Source organism: Rhamphochromis longiceps, linkage group LG3, assembly GCF_057381845.1.
Source record: "Rhamphochromis longiceps isolate RC_006_pf linkage group LG3, R_longiceps_female_GT1.1, whole genome shotgun sequence".
In the NCBI taxonomy this organism is placed as follows: Eukaryota; Metazoa; Chordata; class Actinopteri; order Cichliformes; family Cichlidae; genus Rhamphochromis; species Rhamphochromis longiceps.
In genome coordinates, this window is record NC_140559.1 from 17,286,430 (window position 1) to 17,297,649 (window position 11,220).

The window sequence follows — 11,220 nt, forward strand, 5'->3', positions numbered from 1 at the left end:
TCAAATGGTGAAAACATGTCACAGTCTTAACTGCAAATCAGAAATGTTGGTAAATTTAAAAAGGAATTTAAACTTCAGGTTTGGCATAGACACAGACTTTATTAATGCCACACTCGGGAAATTCACATGTTACACATGATTTAGCTCACCTGCTAGATCCCCAGAGCAATAACCACATCAGCATCATTAGCCTGAGTGTTGATCCTCCAGATGAGTGAGTGGAGTTGAGTGTGTGTGTGATCAGAGGTGAAGCTGCTTTCTGCAAAGTCTCATCAACAACATCTTTAGAAACAAACATCAACAACCAGGAAGAGTCTAAAAGCACTGAATATGAAACAGACCATTTACCATACCCAACACTGAGCTCCTGCACGGTCAGATGGAGTGAAACATAAGGTCCCAGTGGTGTTCTGTTGGATTTAGCAAGTGAGCGTTGTTGCCAGTCAAAACCTTTTTGGAAACTCTTTACAAGTATCAATGTAATTATTTGTTTTTACAAACAAATGTATTGGTTTATATACCTGAAATAAAACTTTTTTGGAAACCCGTTACATCAAATAAAACTTTCTTGGAAAAGCATTGCAAGAATCAATCGCGTTATTTGTTTTACCCCGTTCAAATCTATTGGTTTCATTACATCAAATAAAATAATTTTGGAAACACATTACATCAAATAAAACTTTCTTGGAAAAACTTTACAAGAATCAATGTAATTATTTGTTTTAGTTGAATCAAATGTGATGGTTTATATACCTGAAATAAAACTTTTTTGGAAACCCTGTACATGAAGTAAAAAGTTTTTGATGTTGTAAGTTCTGGCTTTAATGTTTTCAGCTGATAAAGTGAACTTCATACAAACTCTGTGTTAGAAAAATCAAACTGTGTCTCTTGAGTGTGTATTGTTACTGCTCCATCACAATGTATAATTTGACTTGTGAGGTACACACAACAAGGCCCTGTGACAGGTGACAGTGGCAGGAACAGACAACGAATCATGAGCAATACTTTTTTTTTTTTTTTTTTTTTTTTGCCTGTCCCATTTGGTTCTTTAGCCATCAGAATTGTTGTCTGAAGACCAACAAGGATACCCAATGGATTTACTTTGCCAAATGGATCTTCGTGGCATTGCCGTATTGGTCCATTTGGTCGATCTTTGTTTTTATTATTTATTATATTTTATTTTCAGATGTTACAGACGGGACAGACATGAGTGAGGGATAGGAAAGGGAGAAAGAAAGAGGAAGGAAAGGAAAAACAGAAGGGGAGAGGGACAGTGAGAAAGGGGGGGAGAAAAAAAATAAAAATCTCCTGGATCACCTGTTGAGAGAAGAATAGAAGACAAAAAAAACAAAGCAACATACTAAACACAACACCATCGCATTAATCTAGCTAAGTGTAAACAGCAGTATATACTAAATATTCAATGTTGTTGTGCAGCACGCAGGACAGATGTGCTTCGAAGTAGTAGCCAAGAAAGGTGTAATTTAAGTCTACGAGCAGTGAACACCCGTGTGCATACCTGTGTGGATCAGCGTGCTTGTATTCCAAAGGTTTCTCCATGTAACGATCTGCTAGGGAGTGTGGGGGAGCCACAGCCCCGTTCTCCAGGGTATGAAGCAGGTATGGAGGAGATCAAAACTCCAGACATCCAGAGGCCCCCAGAACACAAGAGACCAAGGAAGACCAACAGAGGGGCAGCCGCGCCACTGTCCCAGCAAGAGCTGAGGAGAGTCCCAGATGAGGGCTCACTCAGCAGCCGCGGAGCAGAAGCCAGGGGGAGTTGCAGTGACGCGCCCGTGAGCTCCGCCGGCAGCCAGCTGTGCCTGAGTGACCGAGCCCCAGGCCGAGAGGCCGGGGGCACCCCACCTCCGAAGTGGTCCGAGCGAGCCCCAGGTTCCAGGCCCCGATAAGCGGCCGCCAAGGAGTGAGCCGGTGTGTACCTGGGCGCCCACCCCCAGACACAAAGAACCACCAACGCACCGACACCTGAGGGAGTCCGCCACCGGCAGGGGAAGTGGTGGTGGGTGGAGATAGGCCTCCAAACCTTGGAGGGCCTGAGGTGTCCCCAGAGAGGTGGTGTCTGATACCCAACCTGACATATAGACACAAAATTACAGGCACACACAGATACAAACATCCATTCCCCCCCTCATGCTCTCATATGCACTCACTCCACACTCAACCAACGTGGAGACAGACATAAAGAGACGCTGTACACACGATCACACTCCCCAAGCGTACTCTACAAACCGGGTCTAGGTACCCTTGCCCCTGGAGGGGGGAACTGCACCCAGACCCAGGTGGTGTTACCCTTTTCCCTGCGGTGGGGAGAGGCAGACCACCCCGACTCCGTAGCAGCAGGGAGGCTCCACACTCCAGACCGCAGTCGGACGGCCATGAATCATGAGCAATACTAACGGAAACCTAAACTGGGAAAACTAAAGAGCAACTAGAAATTCTCAGGACATGGGGTGAAAGGCAGAGAGTGACAGAGTGACTGACGGAGGATACCAAAAACGCAGAGATACACAGATGAACGCAAACGAGCTGACAACGAACACAGACTGACACCCACTATATATACACACACACACAAGGTAATCGGGTAATCACACACAGGAGGGACGAACAGCTGATCCGAATACACATGATGACTGGAGGACACAAGCTGAACACAATGACAGACACAGACCTTCAGAATAAAACAGGAAATCTAGAACATGAACCGGACACAAGGGGGGAGGACACAGGCTGTGTCCCAATTCAGGGTCTGCACGCTTGAAGTACGCATTTTACGTGCGATTACGTCACCGTCATGTGACGACGGCTGTCCCAATCCAAAGTGTACTCCAAATGCGCCGTCGATTTCCCCAAATATCAAGCGTGGTCCAGTGCACGCTTCGTGGTCCCATATATCCCACAATTCATAGCGCAGCAGTGGGTGTGGATAATTTTGACGCAAAACACGGCGGAAGGGAGCGGCCGAAGAGTGAACTGTCAAAAGTAAATACTGAATATGATGTCACTTATTTATGTGCGAATATTTAATAACAAAGAACATTAAAACATTGCTGTTGGCCACATGTCGACAAAGTTGTGTGACATTAGTGATGTTTGTACTTTCAGCGTTAACTTGGTTGTAAAGCCTTTACACACACACACACACACACACACACACACACACACACACACACACATATATATATATATATATCATAATAATCTGACAATACTATAATATTGGCCATATTATATTTACATTACCACAGTGAGATGATTTTAGTCTCATGAACAACATTAGCTAATTGTTATTTACTAACTAATCGTAAATGACTGTTCAGCACAGAAATGAAGCCCAACAATCATGTTTCACAGTCCTGTGGTCTCAGCCTCAGATACTCAACTAATCAAAGTGATGTCAGAACAAAAATGAATGACCAACAAAACATTTTTCTCCTTCATTTCTGTCAAACAAAGCTGTATGTAACGTTTCTCGCGATTAGTATCATGGTTGCTAGGCAACCTGAACAGCGCGACGAAGGCTAGATCGTCCCATTTCACAAGCCTCTCACTTCCGCACTTCTCGTACTTATAGTACGCACCGTACGTAGTACGCGTAGTGTGCGTACTTCAAGCGTGCAGAACCTGAATTGGGACACAGCCACAGAATACCAAAATCAGAATAACTAGAACAGAGGAAAATAATCATAAAACACAAAACGCTGGGTCAACGACTGAAGTTTGGAGCTGGTCACAGGTGTGCTTGCGTTAGCCTCTGAGCGCAGTCTCCCCTTGCAAGTAAAATGGCTCTTGAGTGGCTGTTGTGTTGTGTTCTGCAGTCTCTCGTGGACTAATTCCAGCATGGTCGCATGTTTGCACCTAACAGGATCTCTGCAAACTGACTTACCTCTGCAAGCGTGAGGCTGTTCCTCCAGCCTCAACAAACATCTGACTGTCCAGTCAAAGACAAACAAAAAACTGGGAAAAAGCTGGGAGATAGAAAATGCTGTCTGGGTGTTGTTGGATGTTGTTGGTCTGAGTCCACACATTAGCAGAGTGCTTCTTGGCCCCACTGACCCATGTGGACAGTGACTGTGGAGAACTGTTCTGGCAAACTGAAAAGAGAATTAAAATGACAAAAAGCCAAACAGGATTTCCATATTGGAATCAGCAATCAAAAAAACATTGGTTCGTATTTCAATTAAATATGAATATATTGCTTAACTGTAAATGGCTAAGATCTGGTTTGATTTACATCCTTCACACAGCACATTTGTCCAGGCCTTCAGGTAAACATAGGAGTAATCTCAGGTAACATGACTCACAGTAGAGATTCTGTAAGAAAGATTGCTAGCTCTAATATTATTACCACAAAATCCAAGGACACACGAACAGCTCAGATTTCTTGAAGTATTTAAACAAATGTCAGTCTATCCATTCATTTTCTTCTGAATATTCAATTCAGGTTCACAGTGGGAGGCGCATACATGACACGGAAGTGACGGACAAGGTAAGCAACTCATGTTCTAACTGACGTCTGACGCCAGAGATTTGGCGATTTTTGATTAAAGCGAATGGTAGCTTAGAACTGAACAAATTTCTTTAAGCTTCAATTTTATCAAATACACTTATGAATTGTCTTATAACTAACAATATTTGTCTAAATCATCTCCAACACCCTGGAGAACAACGGGGAGGAGGATCTCCAAGATTACATGGATCGGTGCTTCCAGGATCTCGTAATGTCGAAGGGTCAGAGTCTTCCCCGGGCAAAACTGAGACGCCGTCATTGAAAAGATGTCGCCTGGCAGACTCCCCCAGCACAACATCGCCAGCCCACAAAGATATTGCAGACATCCTAGAGTCAATCAACAAACGATTTTCCAGTTTCGATGTCCTTGGTGGAGACTCTACAGCGGGAATTTAAATCCTTGCGAGCATCCCTGGAGTTCAGCCAGCAGAAAGTGGAAACGCTCGCTGCTGAAAAATGCCACGCTAAGGGAGTCGGTCAAATGTCTCACTGAAAATGTTACCCAGCTAAATAGAGAAAATAAAAAAATAAAAGAGTTATTGATCTCGCTCCTGGCATACGAGATAAACTTGTATTTTCTGGTATTCCAGAATCCGCTGGAGACGCGTATGGACTGCCATAATTAAACAATTAAATCAAGGGCGTAGATTTGGCATGGACGGAAGGAACATGTCCCCACCAATAATTTGATCTCTTCAAGTAAAGAAAAACAAACCCGATAGAAAGAAAAAAACGGTCTGTCAATGTGTCATTCACCCAGCGGTGCAGAAAGAGTTAAATTACGTTCTTTACTGGAGTCCTACGTCATGTGACAAATACGGCCAATGTGATTGGCTGTGCCTTTCAGGGAGCTCTGTTTAGTTTTAGCAGCGGCGAGCCTGCGCTGCGAGTAGTGATGGTAAATTCGATTCTTTTTACTGAATCGAGTTTTAATGAGTCACTCACCAAAGTGAATCCGGTTTCTTGAGTCATTTGAGTCACTGAGTCAGTTGACCAGAGAGTGCAAAAATGTATATTTTCACTCAAACTTAATTTGTTTCTCTTTTAATGCAAATCCTGCTGCTAAGATGAATGATTGTAAAAGAAAATAGAGCAAAAAAGTGCAAAAAAAAATTCTAAACGGGACATTTATTTATTTTTATTTTATTTTATTAGTATTTTCCTTAAATGTGTTACATATATATTTTCTCATCTAAATGTCCACTGAGCTGTGAGCCAGGGGGCGGTAATGCGCCTTAACATTGGTTGCCAACCAAGAAGAAGAAGAAGCTGTGAGCCAGGAGGGAGGGGGTGAGTGAGTCAGTGATTCGTACTAGTGATGGAATTTCCAGCTCTTTTTAGAGAACTGGCTCTTTCGGCTCAGCTCACTAAAAAGAGCTGAGGACTCTGAGAAGGACAGAGAACAGGCACTTCTCTCATTCTATAAACAGCAACAGGAATGGGCATGTCCACTTCATTGTACCCATCATTTGCATAATGACTGAAACCAGCTCACTGAGGAACAATGGGCTGGGAGGTCAGTTCCTTAATTTTAATTATGCAAATTCTCATTATTTATAAGATTGGGGGAACCTGCAGTCAGCTGAGACTGAAGAAGTCACTTGGATGAGTGATGAAACGTTTCTCCAGCAAAACGCTACGTCCAGATGAACCGAATCAACTTTTGGAGGTTTTGGAGATTTACTTACCCGGATGGTTGAGCATGCATCAAGACATTTTAAAATGTTCAAAGGGGAATACTATCATTGCTCCATGGAGAAGACATCAGAAAATTAACAATAATAATGTTCTAGGAGCAAACAGTGAACATTCAAATCAAAAATAAAACCAACATCCAATGTGTGTCCTTTGTTATGTGTGACAAATGCTGGGTAAAACAAAAAGAATCCATGATGCTGATAAAGCTGTTGATAAATCTGGCAAAAAGGTCACAGTCTTTGTTAATGTTTAAGTAAAAATTCTCATCTATAAGCAGAATTGGACAGCTTCCTGGAGGAGGATCAATGTCACTGAACTCCTTTAAGGAGAAACCATTTATAGCACAGCAAAAATTATCATGAAAACCGGCATCCAAACACTGCATTAAAATTTCATCAGCCTGTGGAGTAACCACCTGGACAGAGAATATAAAATAGTTCAGTTAGTGAATACTAAGGGTTTGATCTTTGACATTAGTGAATTTCACTCACCAAGAGGAGTCTTTAACTAAAACTAATTGACTTGACAATAAAGTGTTAAACTATTGTCAGTCATGAGGCAGCCATTACACTGTAACTTCCAGTTTTACCAGTAGAGCGCAGCAGATTTTAATTTTGACTTGTGGCCATTTCAAACTTTAAAGGTTTAACAGGAGCTCTGAGCTGGTGCAGGAGATGCGAGCCAGAGTCACATGTTCATGAAATTTTGTTTTATCAGACACTTCAGTTATGTTTTCTTCTTAAACTGCTGCAAAAGACACTATGAATGTGTCCAAAGGGGAGGAGAAATAATTAAAATACAAAGCTTTGTGAAAAAGTCAACTATTCAAGAACAGTGGTCACCTGTTCTTGCCATAGGTTTATCACCTCCTTGTTTATGTAATTTCATAAAGCACAACTGTAAAATGCCACTGTTATTTTAGTTTAAAAAGTTGTTTATTCCCTGTGCCCAAGTTGCCATATTGCTTTAATAAAAAAAGATTCAATTTAACAACTAACAGAATTATCTTTATTTTTATTTTTTGTAAGAAAAAAAATTAAAAAAGTTACTAAAATTCAACTATTCGCCATGTCAGCAGCTACCAGTTGTTTTTTGGGTGACAAACAGCTTAAACTCTTTAGTCTCAAACACAAACATCCTGCAATGAAGGTTTAAAGACACTGATTGATGCTCTGGCTTTTTTTAGGCTGTGGTTTAATATTTATTCTTTGTTTTCTTCAGTGAAAAAACATGTGCATCAGTTAGCCACAACCAGACCAGAACAAGTCAGATTTTATCTGTGACACCTTTGTGAAACCCACAGAACCACACGAGAGAAACAGATGAGGCTAATGTTTGTTAATCTTACAGGGAAACTAAACTGTTGATCAGCATTTGACAAACAAAGAGTAATTTTACTGAGGACACAAAACAAGAGGACAATTTCATTATAGAGGTGTGTGTCTATATACCTGTATAATACACATTTAAAAATATTTTCATCACTTTTTTGTGAACTATATGAATCTAATTTGGTGATAGAAAGACATAAGACATGTAAAAATCTGTAACATGTGGATGTACTCTGGTCTGAGGTACTGGGGGGACCAGTTAGAGAGCAGCAGCTGGACTGGTGGACTACTTCAGTGAAGAGTAGACGACGTCTGGCTCTGGTTTAAAGTCTGAACACAAACACACACAGTTCAAACAACAGGACACATGATTACAAGCTTTGTAGTTCAATCAAGACCTTCAATCTCCACCTCTCTGCATCACACACAGTCCCAGTTCAGACTTTACTGGGAACCAGCTCAGATACAAATCACAGAGCTTCCATACTGCTCACACTTTTTAAGACGTTCATGAAAAAGCTAGTAAAGTATATCAAAAAATCCAACCTACCCCATTCGGTTGTAATCAGACAAACTACAGTACATACAAATGTTTTCACACTAATATTTTTTTCAGAGTTGTGGGAGGGCTGGAGCCCATATGTCCCACCATAAGGTGAGAGGCAGCGTGCACCCTGTAGAGGTCACTAGTCTGTCGCAGGGCTAACACAGAGAGACAGACAACTGTTTTCACGCATATTCAAGCCATAGAGAACTCACGCAAACAAAGGTAGAACATGAAGTCTAAACTCCACATAGAAAGGCTCCGGCCAGGTGGTGGACTCGAACTCACAACCTTTTTGCATTGATGCAACACTGTACCACTGTGCTGCCCAATATTTCACATAGCTTCACTAAATAAACTAGAGTTAATCTTCAGAAACTGAGGTGACTGATATGTTAGGTTGGAGGCATTAACTGAGTTTTTGGTGAGATGGCTTAGTGACATTTTTGCTAGATTGACTCGTGTTTTATGGGCCTATGAGGCATTTATGGACTGTACAGTAACATTTTCTGTCTCTCTGGCAACACTACCATTTCAAAATTAACATAAGTAAGTAGTACACAGTGTTTGTGAAGTACTACTGTGAAGGGTCTTAAAAAAAGGAACCTTGTGTTTGCATGGGTTCTCTCCAGGTACTTCCTCCTATAGTCCAAAAAAATACTGTTGTTGGGGATTTGGTTAACTGATGATTCTAAATTGTCCATAGGTTTGACTGTGGTTGTAAATGGTTGTCTGGTTCTCTGTGTTAGCCCTGCGACAGACTGGTGACCTGTCCAGTGTGTATGCAGCTTGTGTATTTAGTTTATTATGCTAAGCTAAGATGGTAGAAGAAACATTACATTAGCTTAGCGTACTGGCTGGCTGGAAACGAAGTAAGCATAAAGCTCATCTCTGTCCAACGTTAAAGTTAAAGAGTAGCTGTACCTCTGGTCTTGTTTGGTCTGATGGTTATTTGTCCATAACTGAATTCATCAGTTCTCACTGCTGAATAGACAGCAGCTGGATCACTGTCTGCACAATAAAATCCCACTGCAGTGATCCCCAACCTTTTGTGTGCCACGGACCGGTTTAATGTCCGACGATATTTTCACAGATCGGCCTTTAAGGTGTCGTGGATAAATACAACAAAATAAAATGAAACAACCAAGACAAAAACTGTAGTATTTGGTAAATTTAATAATAAATGTGAATTCACTGTGCAAATGTGTTTCTTCCTGAAATGCATCAACAACATTGACAGTAACATTCTCCTCTCTGCCACTTAATGCTCCCTGGTCGCTATGGTAACACATAAATATTTCTTTTAAAATAAGACACACAACTACAACACAGGAAAAGACCCAGGAAAACAAAGTTAACGACAAAACTCCCGAAAACCTGTTGATCTCCATTTGTGTGGTCAGCAAATGGATTCCTGCACAACTGTTTACCGTTTACTGGCAAAAGACAGAAACAGTAATCAAGTTGTTTTTTGTCAGTGATGAAGCAGTAGAGAAAACACTTCAGAAGGTCTCCAAGATGTGCCATCAATTCGATCTACTATAAGGATACATCAGGCAGTGACCCTTACCTAGGGAGAACTGACATACAGGGATATCAGCTGCACAATAAATCAAATTTTGACCTGTCAGTGCTTTAATGCAAAGCATTTCACATTCAATCATCAACAGACAGCACCCACAGCCACAGAAATTCAGTAGCAAAGTCCTGAAGTTGTTGATGAATGGTGTGTGGTAAAGTGTGGTAGTGACCTCTACCCAGGTGTCATCACAGATACAAGTGAAACACTTGCTGAGGTCTGTTGCATACACAAAATTGGGATCAACAAGTTTTTCTGGCCAGTCAATGAAGAAATACTGTGGTATCTCTTTGAGAATGTTTTGGGTGTCATCCCACCACTGAAGCCAGCCACAGCTGATTTCAGCTGATTATGTTAGCTTGAATGAATAAACACTTCTGGTTCCTGGGGCCCGTTCTTCGTACCTCGCTAAGTAGGTTAGCTGGATTTGATTGTTGACGATTTCGCGTGATCTTGGATCGTTCGGTTCCCCGAAGCTCATCCGGGACTTGCTGCCATAGCAACAGAGCCGTAAGCGTAAACCTGCTCGGCAGCAGGTTTACTTTATGTAAACAGGATTAGATCGCGGCCACGCAGGTATGTCCGCGTCATTTATACGAAAGCAACAGCGATATTCCACCACTGTTTCACCATAAATAAATAACATCAATGTAACTAAAGATAATGCAGCACTTGATCCTTTTATTGATGTCACACAGATACATACAGGTCATTTCCTAAAAAAGGGAAATGTACTATTAACATTCTATTACATGTATGTGATCATTACAGATGTAATTCATATTTCAGAGTAGTAATAGTAAATTACTTCGTGTAATCAAGATGAGAGACCACGGCTATAAAAGCGAAGGTGGATTTGGGAAGCCTGTCGCAGCCATGTCCTGTCCGTATACCCGAGCCACCCATTGCGGAAGGTGCAAGATTGATAAGGAGAGTCCTCAGAATTCAGCGTATATTGCGGGACAGACAGGATCCTTTAGCTCAGCGCGACAGTGTGCTCATAGAGAGATATCGATTTTCCCGTGAGGGTATTATTCACTTAACCAACTTGTTGACGAGAGGGTGCAGGACCACCACCTGTCTTTTTTTTGCTCTGCCCTTTTCTTGGTTGCTGTTATGAACAAACAAACAGATTATTTCAGGGTCTCTTTTCAAGAGACGAAAAGCAATATAAGAGATAAATATTACCATTCTGTAGAATATTCTTATATTTCACTTTTACTTGTTCCCATGTTCTTGTGGGTCCTGTTGTGGCTCTAATGTGAAAGGGGATATAATATAACATAATATAATATAATGTAATATAATATTGGATAATATAGTGTAATATAATAAATCTACCCTACCGCCTACTGGTGTTGGCCAGAGGGGCCGATGGCGCGATATGGCAGCCTCGCTTCTGTCAGTCTGTCCCAGGGCAGCTGTGGCTACAACCGTAGCTGCCTCCACCAGTGTGTGAATGTGAGAGTGACTGAATAGTGGCATTTTCATGCGCTTTGGGTGCCTTGAAAAGCGCTATATAAATCCACTCCATTAT

At 41.5% G+C, this 11,220-nt stretch overlaps 1 protein-coding gene across 2 annotated transcripts in view; it reads right to left on the reverse strand.

Moving 5' to 3' along the window:
- Positions 1–1,683: 1,683 nt before the first annotated feature.
- The window catches only part of LOC146673215 (Fc receptor-like protein 4), a 93,970-nt gene continuing 84,433 nt past the window's right edge, over positions 1,684–11,220 (reverse strand). Inside the window, exons 9-10 of one of the 2 annotated variants that reach the window (XM_085401874.1) lie at positions 9,029–9,115; positions 1,684–7,890 (exon numbers count right to left, since the gene is read on the reverse strand). In XM_085401874.1, coding sequence (XP_085258000.1) covers positions 7,847–7,890; positions 9,029–9,115 — 131 coding nt within the window. In that variant the 3' untranslated portion in view covers positions 1,684–7,846. The remainder of the gene's footprint in view (positions 7,891–9,028; positions 9,116–11,220) is intronic. The other variant, XM_085401876.1, reaches the window with a different exon arrangement.